The 13,926-nt window shown below is 39.5% G+C and overlaps 1 protein-coding gene across 1 annotated transcript; it reads right to left on the bottom strand.

Moving 5' to 3' along the window:
• Nucleotides 1-6,751: 6,751 nt before the first annotated feature.
• LOC140878815 (uncharacterized) lies at nt 6,752-10,246 on the bottom strand. Its single transcript, XM_073282442.1, has 6 exons — nt 10,116-10,246; nt 9,545-9,923; nt 8,853-9,088; nt 8,453-8,702; nt 8,055-8,182; nt 6,752-7,502 (listed from the first exon to the last, which is right to left on the bottom strand). Exons 1-6 carry the CDS (start codon nt 10,244-10,246, stop codon nt 6,752-6,754), a joined length of 1,875 nt encoding a protein of 624 aa, XP_073138543.1.
• Between the last annotated feature and the right edge of the window lie 3,680 nt (nt 10,247-13,926).

The following is a 13,926-nucleotide window of genomic DNA, read 5'->3' as shown; positions in this document are numbered from 1 at the left end:
TTGCATTTACCTATTTGTGAGTGTTTTTGATTTATATCCTATATTTGATCCTATTCTATCCTTGAAAAGTCCTCATGATCTATGAATGTTTGAATTGAATTCGGATGAAGGTGTTTTGAAACGTGAGTTGCGGAGATTGTGAGTTTATGCGGTTATTATTTTGTGATTGGCTAAAACTTTCAAGTGTTAGTAGGTTGGATATGATTGGATTTGATATTTTTTGAAATCATTGATGAGGTCATTGTTCCATAATATTTCTTGACTATTCTTGTTGGTTTTTGATAGAATGAGTTTTTGGAATTTAATAGTTTTGCTCGGGACTAGCAAAAGTCTAAGTTTGGGGGTATTTGATAAGTGTATTTTATACACTTAATTTATATATGATTTTAATTATTAATTGTTTGTTTCGAGCAGATTTATGTGGGTGTTTTGTTGTTTTTGTGAGTGTAGGAAATTATTGATTTTATGTGAAAAAGAGAGGAAAAAGAGAAAAGAAGAAAAGGGAAGAAAAGAAGAAAGAAAAGAACGTACAGACATGGGGAAAGAAAGTTATTGGGCTTTTCATTGGGCCTGTTATCAGCGCTTCTCTTTAGCGCTTCATTCAAAGCTATCGCGCAAGATTTGGAAAGGCGAGAGAATTGAAGTCGAACAGAAGGCGCGCCCGCGCCTTCCCTTGAGCGCCCGCCCTGATGGTGTTTTGGAAACTTTATTAAATCGGACAATTATTTTATGGGCTTTTGAGCGGGCTTTTGTGCACAGTATAAAAGGGAATTTTGATCAGACTATGGGAGAAGAGCCGCCACACACTCATAATACAGATATCAGAGAACAGAGATTGATTGTGATCGTGATTTTCCTGAGAAGATTTCTGGAGCTTAATTGAAGAACAAAGACGGAGTTTGATAGTCCGGACACGGCGTCGACGACGGATTTGTTTCTTATCTTTTATTTAATTCTGAACATGTTTGGATTTATTATTTATTTTTTTCAGAATTTTATTATGAACTAATTTTTATAGTCTAGAGGTCGGATGGAACCTGGTGTAGACACTTTCATGAATTTTTGATTTTATTGAATTGGATTTCTTTTAGATTAATTGTTTTTTCTAGAATTGATTGTCTTTTCAATTATCTGATCAATAATTGATTTGTTATATTTATTTGAAATCATTGCTCGGGAGAGGGGATTTTGAATAGGACATTAGAAACTACACTGCTAATTATTTATACAGCTCGGGAGAGTGTATGATTTTAACAGAGCTTTTAAAGAGAACATTGTTTTGTGCTAGATCACTGCGATAAATTCTTAATAGGAATATTGAAATTGAATTGTAGTTGATAAACATTATTTGTTGCTCGGGAGAAGGAAATAATAAACTTAAGTGTTTTTGGCTATTAATTGATTGGAATTCATGAAGATTAATTAATTAGGATTGATTGTTGTTGAAACCAGGTGAAATCTATACCTCTAGACCATTTTTCTCTAATTGATTTTTAATCTGAAGTTTGTGTGCGTACTTTGAAATCATCTGATTATTTTATTTCTGCAAAATTCTCAATGTTTGATTTTTTAGATAAAGTTTAGACTATTTTAATTACAAGTACTAAATATTTTCATTTTACTCCCTGTGGGATCGATATCTGAATTAATCACTATATTAAAACTTGACACTCGTACACTTGCGAGGAAATTTCACAACAAGTAGACTTGGTTTCGGTCAACTACACCCTTGATTTCATTCGTTCGATCATCGATTATCTAAAAATCTTTAATCACGTTGAATATTCATCATTGGAAATTAAATTCTTGTTTTACCTTAATCTTAGTTAACTAGACACAAGCGTTCTAAGATAACCCTTATCAATGAATCAACTCAATACAAGCGATTAGATTTAAACTCACGATAGCATGCAAACTAGTAAAACTGATAAATCTAGACAACCCATACACAAGCGGATGAATTTATCCTAGTCAATTATTATCCATACAATTCCTAACCTCACAAGCGGACGATTATTAATTGTAGTTGCTTCGCAAATCAGATAATTCGAACAATTATGGATTCAAACTCTAATTTAGCAGTAGATTATATATAAGAATTATCAGGTGATCAATCTAATAATCAAACATACAATCATGAAATAAATCAAAATAATACTTGATACTCAACAATAATCAAACTCTGTAAAACAAAAATCTCACGAGTAAATTAATCAAGGGCTTCGTCTTCCTTAACCAAGTATTAAAAACTAGCCAACACAATTCATGAAGAACAAAAAAAAAATCATAAGAAAAAAATGAAATTCTAGAATTCTTAGAAAAAACCTAGTCTTCCCCTACGTTTCTTCTCCTTTCTTCAATAATAAAAACCCTCTCTCTTGGTATCAAATCGTCCAAAGATAAGCCTAGGAATTAAAACAAGAGTTTCCAAAACATAAAATTCTTCCAAAAATAAGTCTGTGCGACCGAAGAGGCGGGCTCTCCATATAGTGGCGCGCTCGCTCAACCTCTACGCTCTTTCATTCCTCAGAATGGCGCGCGCGCTCATTTTTCCTTCGCGGGCGCTCAGTATCTACGCACTTTCTCCTCTTTTCTTCTCAGCAATGGCGCGGGAGCTCCTTGGTATAGAGCGTGCGCTCAACCCTCACGCAAAAATTCCATGTTCCTCTAGATCATTGCGTGGGCGCGCCACTCAGCAGGGCGGGCGCTCCTCGCTCTCGAATTTCTCCTTTTCTTCAAATCTTTAAGCCTTCAATTCTTGATCTTTTCTTCCCTTTTTTGCACTTATATCCATCAACTCGATTCCCACGCTTTGTTTTCTTCATATAACAAAAACAACAGAAAAGCGCATAAAATCGACCAATAAAACACAAGAGCCAAGCACAATACTAACAATATAAGCGCATAAAATGCACTTATCAAATTCCCCCAAACTTGAACTCTTGTTCGTCCCGAACAAAACCAACTGTCTAAAAATAAACTTACACAACACCCCAGAATCATCAAGAATTATCGTGTATCAATAACCTCAGCAATGAAATCTAAAATTTTTAAATCCAATCACATCACATCCTCCTAACATTGAAAAATTGTTTAAGCAAAAAACATAGCTCAACCTTATAGGCTTTTAGACTCTGCAACTCACGTTCGCAACATTCTCCCCCAAACTCAACGCAAACATCTATAGATCATGAGGACTTTCAAGGTAACTCGGGATCAACACAAAAGACATTCAATCAAAAACGCTCACAATCAAATTAGCTCAAGAAAGAATAAAGTGTGTGCGTGTTTTGATCAAAATGCATATTCATCAAAAATGTCAATCGACAATCCATAGGCTAAACTATCACAACCCCTCTCCACTAGTATATTAGGCGACTGTGACTTGGTCCATAGGTCTTATTCGGCTTATAATGTACAGCTGGGCTTATGGTTACAAACGAAGGAAAGAATTCAAAAAGGGAGTAAAATATGATTTTATCTCTTAAATCCACTCCTCTTCATTCACACGGCAAACTTTTTCATTCTTTTCAACTCCATTTTTTTTCTTTGCATTTTCATCCCGCTTTTTTTTTTTCCACAGTTTTCTCTTTTTTTTTTTTCTACTACTACACTTCTGTCAATTTTTCATTGCAATTCTCAACACACTATCCATTTAAGTATTCAAATCAAGAGTATAAAAATCAAACATGCAATTACTCCCTAAAGGTAGGAAATAATGTTTAAGCTGCAGGTAGTAATTATAGGACCTTGAAATAATGCCGAATGGGGTTTTATCACACGTTTTCACGCATGTCATTCGTTTTTAATTAGCTCAAAAGGGGTACTAGGGACATAATGTATTCAGGGTGGCTTGAAAGGCTCAATCGAATTAGAAAAATTGTCTATCTCATTCCTAAGTCATAGTATACCCGTATTGCACCTCGAGGGATGTTCAAGCTAGTTCTAGATTAATCTCTCTCCACAATTAACTCATATGAATTCGACCAGTGCAGAAAAAGAAGAAATCACCAACAGTAAACGGTGATTTTGCACAACAAAAACTCAGCAAATGCACCTCTTGTGCTCATGTATATGTGATAGCTTAAAGGGCAACTATGGATAATGCATGAATAAATAAGTAAAGGCCCAATTGATCCAAACGACACCTCAATCCTTTCTATTTCTGTCTGTTTCAAATTCAGGGTCAAACAAAATTCACAGAGTATATAAGAGTTTCAAGTCCACTTGGTCGAAGTTTCAAAAAAATTTGTTTGTCAGGAGGCAGATATTCAAGGATTCAATTTCCCAATTAAAACAACTAAACATTGGTTATCTTACCATTGTTCTCAAAAGTGATGCAACTCATACAACTCACACAAAAACCACTAATCAATAAATTAACAAACTAGACATGGACACACAAACACAACTAACGCTCAATTAAACAAAGCAAAACAAAGCAACACCTAGCATCCTACGGAACTCCCCCCAAACTTAGGTACATACATTGTCCTCAATGATATGACAGTATAAAATAACAGAACCAGGACATGTACCTCGGGTGATGACCGTCAGTGGTCACCACCATCACCTTCAGGATGTGGATCAGCAGGAGGGTCAGTCGGGCCAAACATCGGAGGCCACTGTGGTCGCGGGGGCAGGAAGCTGGCACCATCAGGAAAGTAGTGCGGGAGAACAGCTGCAGAGAGGTCCATCATGTAGTTCATAAAGATTCCAGACGTCTGCTGCATAGTGCGAATCTCCTCTCTCTGCTGCTGCTGCTCCTGTCGTGATAGGCACACCTCCTCCTCGAGTCTAGCCAATCGATCAATCATAGAAGGATCCGACTGATGCTGGGGTGCCTGTGCTCGACGTCCTGTAGCTCTCTCGTCTCTCGCTCGCTGCACCGCTGGAGGTATCAAGCGGGTATTACAGTCAAATGCAATGGAGGTGATGGGCTTCAAAATCTCCTCCGTGGGTCTCCATTCCACTCCGACCTCCTCAAAAAGATCAGAAATAATGACATGCAATGCAAGACCACCACTCGTCTTGCCGCCTACTACGTGCAGAATAGTCTCTTGAAAAATGATTCCCAAATCAATGGACTTCCCCTCCACAATGCAATAGAGCAATAAAGCTCGATCCCGTGTAACCTCGTGCTCATGGTCGGTCGGCTTCAGACGAGCACAAATAAAATTATACCACAGATTGACCTCATATTGCAGCTCAGTCTTCTTTAACTTGGATGGCATACCATCTCGCCCATAGCGCCACTCAGCCCCCGGTCGACAGATGCGACAAATAACAGCGTCGTAATCAATGTCACTGTTTTTGAATTCTTGATATTCGTCGTGATACACCGGAGGAATCTTAAAGAGAGTATTGATGGTGTGGGATTCGAATGGAACCATTTTCCCACGCACGAGTACCTTCAACTGAACATGTTTCACCTTGAGGTTGGCGTAGAACTCTCTAACCAAAGGAACAACTGCGTCCTGAGGTTGCTTTGCAAACTCCTGCCATTTTCGGGCAACAATTTCCCGACCAACACTCGTCATATAAGTACTAGGGTCAAAACCAATAGATGCGTCGAATCCTCGTTCGGCGAGGATATTCTTCCCAAGCCATTCTTGATAAATTGCAGCCGCCTGGGCGTTCCAGAAACGCTTACTATCTGCGGAAGGGGCGGGAGTAGAAGAAGAAGAGGCCCCAAACTTAGTTTTCTTCGTGGGCGCCATAGAACAAACACGTGGTGTGCACTCCTGAAAATTCACAAAAACCACAATACCACACCCTTCTTCCCCCGAAGTTCAACAATACACCCACGGCACGACTCCACCACAATCACCAAACAACCAATTCATAAATAATATGCCCCCCCAAACTTCAACAAAATTCAAACTTCACAACTTCACAATATGAATATCGGCTTGAATGAAAGCTTCAAACCCGAAGATGAAAACAAACACTTACCCAATATAAGAACGAACTCGATGTCCGACTTGAAAAGCTCCAAACAACTCCTACTAAAAATATGAGCAATCCGACCAAAATCCACGCTTCTTCGACGGGTTGAGATAAATTGGGGAAAGGATTTGGGAGATTGTATTAGACAAATCGCTCCAAAGAAGGGATTTGGTGAATGAAATCGATCTCGTGAGATTAGGGATTTAGAGAAGTTTGCAAAAGTTGGGGGAGAAAGTGAGACAACAAACTCGAAAAAGTGTTTTATATATCCCGTCACGCGGGCGCTCGGTGGTGATGGAGCGTGCGCGCATAGGCTTCGCACAATTTATCTCTCGATATGTCAGATCACGCGGGCGCGCATGAAAGTGGGGCGCGCGCTCATGTGCTTCGACTTTATAAGACTTGGTGCCCAGGGATTGCGCGGGCGCTCAATGTTGTGGGGCGCGCGCGCATTAGCTTCGCAAAAATGAAATTTCCTGACTTTAAAGCTGCGCGAGCGCGCGTTAGAGTGGGGCGCGCGCTCTTGGCCTACGCAAAAATATAAATTTTCTGATATAGAGGTGGCGCGGCCGCGCAATAGAGTGGGGCGCGCGCTCTATGGCTTCGAATTGTCCAATTTTCTGCGAGGAAGAGTAAAACCATATCAACTCTCAAGTTACGCAAAATTAATAAAGTAAAAACTAAGATAAAATGACAAAAAATGAATGAAACAGAGGTGTAAAGACGAGAAAAAGAATAAAATTTGGATTGCCTCCCAAAAAGCGCTTGGTTTATAGTCGTCAGCCCGACTGGATGCTATGAGTTAATCAATCTGTGGCGGATCATCGAGTGTGAGATCATGCGCATCCTCTTCCTCATTCGCTTGGACCCCTTCAAAGTAATGCTTCAGGCGTTGGCCATTCACCTTGAATATTTTCGACGTTTCCAAGCTCTTTATCTCTACTGCACCATGATGAAAAATATTAGTGATAACAAACGGGCCAATCCATCTAGAACGCAACTTACCTGGGAATAATCGAAGTCGTGAGTGATATAACAAAACTTTTTGACCGGCTTCAAAGACCCTTCTAGAAATCATCTTGTCGTGGAAAGCCTTTGTCTTTTCCTTATAAATCTTTGAGCTCGCATATGCATCATTGCGTATCTCTTCTAATTCTTGCAACTGCAGCTTCCTGTGCGCTCCACTCTCATCCATCCGCATGTTGAAATTTTTAATAGCCCAGTAGGCTCGATGCTCCAATTCGACAGGCAGATGGCATGGTTTCCCAAAAATCAACCGATATGGGGACATCCCAATCGGTGTCTTGAACGTGGTTCTGTATGCCCACAATGCATCATCCAAACGCAAACTCCAGTCTTTCCTAGTAGGATTCACTGTCTTCTCCAAAACGGATTTGATTTCTCGATTTGAGACCTCAGCTTGGCCATTCGATTGCGGGTGATACGCAGTGGAGAGTTTGTGCGTCACATGATATCTCTTCAATAAACTAGCCACAGTCCGGTTGCAGAAGTGCGTTCCTCTATCACTAATGAGGGCTCTTGGGATTCCAAACCTAGAAAAAATATTGTGTTGAATGAAATCTGCAACCACTTTCGAATCGTCAGTACGGGTGGCCTTGGCTTCCACCCATTTTGAGACATAATCCACAGCAAGTAATATATAAATAAATCCGTACGAACTAGGAAAAGGACCCATGAAGTCGATACCCCATACATCAAAGATTTCACATATTAAAATGCGTTGTTGAGGCATCTCCTTACTCTGGGATATATTACCTGTCTTTTGGCATTGAGTACATGACTTACAAAACATGTAAGCATCTCGAAATATGGATGGCCAGAAAAATCCACAGTCCAATATCTTCCTAGCTGTTCTTTTTGCTCCAAAATGGTCATCACAAGCATATGAGTGACAAAATGTGAGAATTGGGATTACCTCGCTTGCAGATACACATCATCGTATGACTTGATCAGCGCAGTGCTTCCACAAGTATGGATCATCCCACACATAATATTTAGCATCACTTCGGACCTTATCTTTTTGTGCCTTAGAGAATTCAGACAGAAATCCATTAGTAACTAAATAATTCACAATATTTGCGTACCATGGTAATTCCGTGCTGACTGAGAATAACTGCTTATCGGGAAATTCTTCTCGCAACTTCAGCTCTTCTTCAACATGAACTAGGTGACTCAAGTGGTCAGCCACACGATTTTCAGTTCCTCTCTTATCCTTAATCTCCACATCAAATTCGCTCAGCAGTAGTATCCATCTTATTAGCCTTGGCTTTGCCTCCTTCTTTGCCATCAGAAAACGAAGAGTTGCATGATCAGAATAGACAATAAATTTAGCACCAAGTAAATATGAACGAAATTTCTCTAAAGCAAAAACTACTGCTAAAAGCTCCTTTTCAGTAGTGGAGTAGTTTCGTTGGGCATCGTTCAGAATGCGCGAAGCGTAGTAAATAGCGTGCGATGTTTTCCCAACTTTTTGTCCCAATACCGCTCCTACGGCATAATCACTAGCGTCACACATGATTTCAAATGGCTTGGTCCAATCCGGTGGTTGGATGATTGGCGCTGAAGTCAATGAGTCCTTGAGTTTATCAAAAGCAGTTTTGCATGACTCATTGAATTCAAACGACACATCCTTCTGCAGCAGTTTGCACATAGGAGATGCAATCTTGGCAAAATCCTGAATATACCTCTTGTAAAAACCTGCATGGCCAAGAAAAGAGCGCACCTCCCGCACACTTACGGGGTAAGGTAGAAATTGAATAATATCAATTTTTGCTTTATCTACCTCTATCCCCTTAGATGAGACGACATGACCCAACACTATACCTTGCCCAACCATAAAATGACATTTTTCAGAATTAAGAACCAGGTTGGTTTCGACACACCTCTTAAGAACTAGAGCAAGATTAGACAGACAATCTTCAAATGAGTCACCATAGACAGTAAAATCATCCATGAAGACTTCTAATATGTGCTCTAAAAAATCAGAAAATATACTAACCATACACCGTTGGAAAGTAGCCGGTGCATTGCATAGTCCAAAGGGCATGCGGCGGTATGAAAAAGTTCCAAATGGGCATGTGAATGTCGTTTTCTCCTGATCTTCCGGTGCAATTGCAATCTGAAAATAACCAGAATAACCATCAAGAAAACAATAGTAAGGATGACATGCTAACCTCTCAATCATTTGATCAATAAAGGGGAGAGGGAAGTGGTCCTTTCGGGTTCCTGCATTAAGCTTCCTATAATCAATACAAACCCTCCACCCATTTTGAATGCGGGTTGGAACCAATTCGTCGTCCTTATTTTTCACCACTGTAATTCCAGTTTTCTTGGGTACCACCTGTACCGGACTGACCCACTGACTGTCAGAAATTGGGTAGATGACCCCAACTTCAAGTAGCTTCAGAATTTCAGCTTTTACCACCTCCATCATAGGTGGATTCAACTTCCTCTGCGGTTGCCATGAGGGACTTGCACCATCTTCCATCAGAATTCGGTGCATGCATGTGGAAGGGCTAATTCCCTTGATATCTGCTATGGTCCACCCAATAGCAGTTTTATTCTCTTTTAGAACCTTGACCAGTTGTCTTTCTTGCTCGGCTTCCAAGCTGTTGGAGATGATGACAGGTAGCGTTTCTCCTTTTCCAAGGAACACATACTTAAGGTGGGTTGGAAGCGTTTTTAGCTCAACCACTGGTGCCTGCAAAACAGATGGAAGGCGCCGAGTGTTAGAGATCGGTAAAGACAAATAAGATACATCACCTGACTGTGGTAGCTCAGGAGCACTGTTCAGAATATCCTCAATTTCATCCACTTCGCGGCTGCATCTAATTCCTTCTTCCATCTTCATAGTGGGTGCTGTAATAGCCACCTCTAGCTCATCTTTTCCTGCATGCTCAAAAACATCTTGGGCCAAGAAATCCACAATGTCAACAGAAAATATGCAATCATCACTATCAGAAAATTTCATAGCATCATAGATATTAAATTTCACAACTTCGCCATCAAATTCCATAGTGAGTGTGCCACTGTGAACATCAATTTTAGTCATGGATGTTTTCAAAAACGGTCTGCCTAACAAAATAGGACTATTATGATCACCGTTTTCCATGTCTAGCACATAAAAGTCTGCAGGAAAAACTAACTCATTCACTTGCACCAGCACATCTTCCACCACGCCTCTAGGATATGCATTAGACCTATCAGCTAATTGTATGACAATGCCAGTCTTATTCAGTGGGCCAAGTTTCAAAGATGCATAAATAGAGTATGGCATGACATTGATTGATGCTCCTAGAAAAAGGGGGGTTTTCAAGTTTGGATTAACTACTAAGAAATTTAAGCAACTAAAATTCACTGGCATGCAAAAATTAAATAAAGATTGGAGAAATTCAATAGGAGACTAGACTTGGTTTCGGTCAACTACACCCTTGATTTCATTCGTTCGATCATCGATTATCTAAAAATCTTTAATCACGTTGAATATTCATCATTGGAAATTAAATTTCTGTTTTACCTTAATCTTAGTTAACTAGACACAAGCGTTCTAAGATAACCCTTATCAATGAATCAACCCAATACAAGCGATTAGATTTAAACTCACGATAGCATGCAAACTAGTAAAACTGATAAATCTAGACAACCCATACACAAGCGGATGAATTTATCCTAGTCAATTATTATCCCTATAATTCCTAACCTCACAAGCGGACGATTATTAATTGTAGTTGCTTCGCAAATCAGATAATTCGAACAATTACGGATTCAAACTCTAATTTAGCAGTAGATTATATATAAGAATTATCAGGTGATCAATCTAATAATCAAACATACAATCATGAAATAAATCAGAATAATACTTGATACTCAACAATAATCAAACTCTGTAAAACAAAAATCTCACGAGTAAATTAATCAAGGGCTTCGTCTTCCTTAACCAAGTATTAAAAACTAGCCAACACAATTCATGAAGAACAAGATAAAATCATAAGAAAAAAATGAAATTCTAGAATTCTTAGAAAAAACCTAGTCTTCCCCTACGTTTCTTCTCCTTTCTTCAATAATAAAAACCCTCTCTCTTGGTAACAAATCGTCCAAAGATAAGCCTAGGAATTAAAACAAGAGTTTCCAAAACATAAAATTCTTCCAAAAATAAGTCTGTGCGACCGACGGGGCGGGCGCTCCATATAGTGGCGCGCGCGCTCAACCTCTACGCTCTTTCATTCCTCAGAATGGCGCGCGCGCTCATTTTTCCTGCGCGGGCGCTCAATATCTACGCACTTTCTCCTCTTTTCTTCTCAGAAATGGCGTCGGCGCTCCTTGGTATAGAGCGTGCGCTCAACCCTCACGCAAAAATTCCATGTTCCTCTAGATCATCGCGCGGGCGCGCCACTCAGCAGGGCGGGCGCTCCTCGCTCTCGAATTTCTTCTTTTCTTCAAATCTTTAAGCATTCAATTCTTGATCTTTTCTTCCCTCTTTTGCACTTATATCCATCAACTCGATTCCCACGCCTTGTTTCCTTCATATAACAAAAACAACAGAAAAGCGCATAAAATCGACCAATAAAACACAAGAGTCAAGCACAATACTAACAATATAAGCGCATAAAATGCACTTATCATATACTCAGAAAATACAGGATGAAACTTAATCCGGATAAATGCACTTTTGGTGTACGAGGAGGCAATTTCTTGGTTATATGGTGTCAGAACGAGGAATAGAGTCCAACCCTGAAAAAATCAAAGCAATTTTAAACATGAATCCTCCGAAGAGTGTAAAAGGCATCAAAGAGTTGACAGGACGTTTGGCCGTCCTCAACCGATTTATCTCAAGATCTGCAGACAAGGGTTTACCATTTTTCAAAATGTTGAGGAGTGGGAAAGGTTTTTTATGGACAGAAGAGTGTCAGCAAGCATTTGATGAGTTGAAAGTGCATCTGACCTCTCCGCCGTTGTTGGTAAAACCAAACGAAGGTGACACCCTGTTGATTTATCTGGCAATATCTGCGGAGGCGATAAGTGCAGTATTGGTCTCTGAAGTAGGACGTGAGCACAAACCAGTTTATTATATCAGTCGAACTTTACACGGAGCAGAATTAAGATATACAAAGATCGAGAAACTGGCACTGGTTTTGGTAACTGCAACGAGAAAACTATGTCCTTACTTTCAATCTCATCCAATAATTGTACTCACCAATCATCCTCTCAAACAAATTATCTCGAGTCCTGAAGCATCAGGAAGAATGGTTAAGTGGGCTGTTGAATTGACCCAATATGGAATTGAATATCGCCCGCGTCCAGCGATTAAAGCACAAATTTTGGCTGATTTTCTAGTAGAGATGACAGTAACTCAAGAAGAAAGCTCCACCCAGACATGGATGGTTTATGTCGACAGGTCATCAACCTCTACAGAAAGCGGTGCAGGTATAGTTGTGGATATCCCACAGGGAGATAAATTTCAATATGCCGTCAAATTTCTATTCCCTGCAACGAATAATGAGGCAGAATATGAAGCTTTCATCATGGGAATTAAATTGTCCATGTCGGTCGGAGCAAAAAGACTGACGATACATAGTGACTCCCAACTTATCGTCAGTCAGGTTAATGGAAATTATGAAGTGAAGGAAGATAAAATGCTTGAATACCTCACTCAAGTGAATGAGCTTCTCTCGCGTTTAGACAGCTATGATATAAAGCAGATACCTAGAGGGGAAAATGAGTCAGCAGACCGTCTTGCCAAGTTATCAAGCTCCTTGGCCAACATTGATAATAGGAAAATTACATTCCTAACTTATGGCAAGGAAAAAACTGATGGAAGTGATGTTATAATCTTTTGTGCTAACAGCGAAGAACCTAGTTGGAAAGATGAAATAATCAACTATTTGATGCGGGGTAACCTACCCGCTAACCAAGTATAAGCTCGAAAACTTAGAGTGCGAGCTTCTCGGTTCACGATCATTGATGGATAACTGTATAAAATAGGTTTCTCTTCACCTTACCTAAAGTGTATAACGCCAGCCAAAGGAAACTATGTGCTCCGTGAAATTCATGAAGGAATATGTGGAAATCACTTAGCTGGCAGAGCTCTCGCAGGGAAAGCACTACGCCAAGGATACTTCTGGCCAACGATGAAGCAAGACGCTATCGAGTTAGCGAAACATTGTCACGCATGTCAAGAGCATGCTAACTTCCATCACCAGCCGGCTACAATCTTACAGCCCCTGGAAAGTCTTTTACCTTTTGCTCAATGGGGAATGGATTTGGTAGGTCCTTTTCCTCCTGCTATCGGAAAAAGAAAATTTCTGATAGTTTCTGTGGATTATTTCACCAAATGGGTCGAAGCTGAACCATTGGCCAAAATATCCGAAAGGGATGTAATCAATTTCTTATGGAAGAATATAGTATGCAGATTTGGCATTCCTCAAACCTTGGTTTGAGACAATGGAACTCGTTTTTCTGGAGCGAAAATAAAGATTCTGTTGGAACACGTTTTCATATCATAGATCTGATACCTGGTGAAGGGGAAGTTTAAAAATTTTTATATGGAACGATTCCATATCATTGGTATCAAATCCTAACGATTAAATTATGCAAGTAAAATAATAATCACAATTAAATATTTTACCTCTTCAAGCTATGGCTTGATTATGGACTCCAACAGATTAAATCTTCTCTTGTTGTAAATCCCAGGAACTGATAACTACTCGATCAATCTCCGAAATTAGGTCCACGAACAGAAAACTGAAACCCTCTGATTGATTGCACTAAAAATCAATCAGATGTTTATCGTAGAGATTAAACAGATTTGATCTGTCAATTCAGCATGTAATTTTTCATAAAAATTACAGACTGAATTCTCTCAAAAAGGGAGAGAGGATTTTTGAAAAAACCCTCTTTTAATTTTGTGTGATTTTCGAAAACTCAAGGTTTGAATTAATGTTATTTTTGAAAATTATA

Source organism: Henckelia pumila, chromosome 2 (assembly GCF_033568475.1).
Source record: "Henckelia pumila isolate YLH828 chromosome 2, ASM3356847v2, whole genome shotgun sequence".
Taxonomy (NCBI): domain Eukaryota; kingdom Viridiplantae; phylum Streptophyta; class Magnoliopsida; order Lamiales; family Gesneriaceae; genus Henckelia; species Henckelia pumila.
This window is presented reverse-complemented; position numbering and strand designations above follow the sequence as displayed.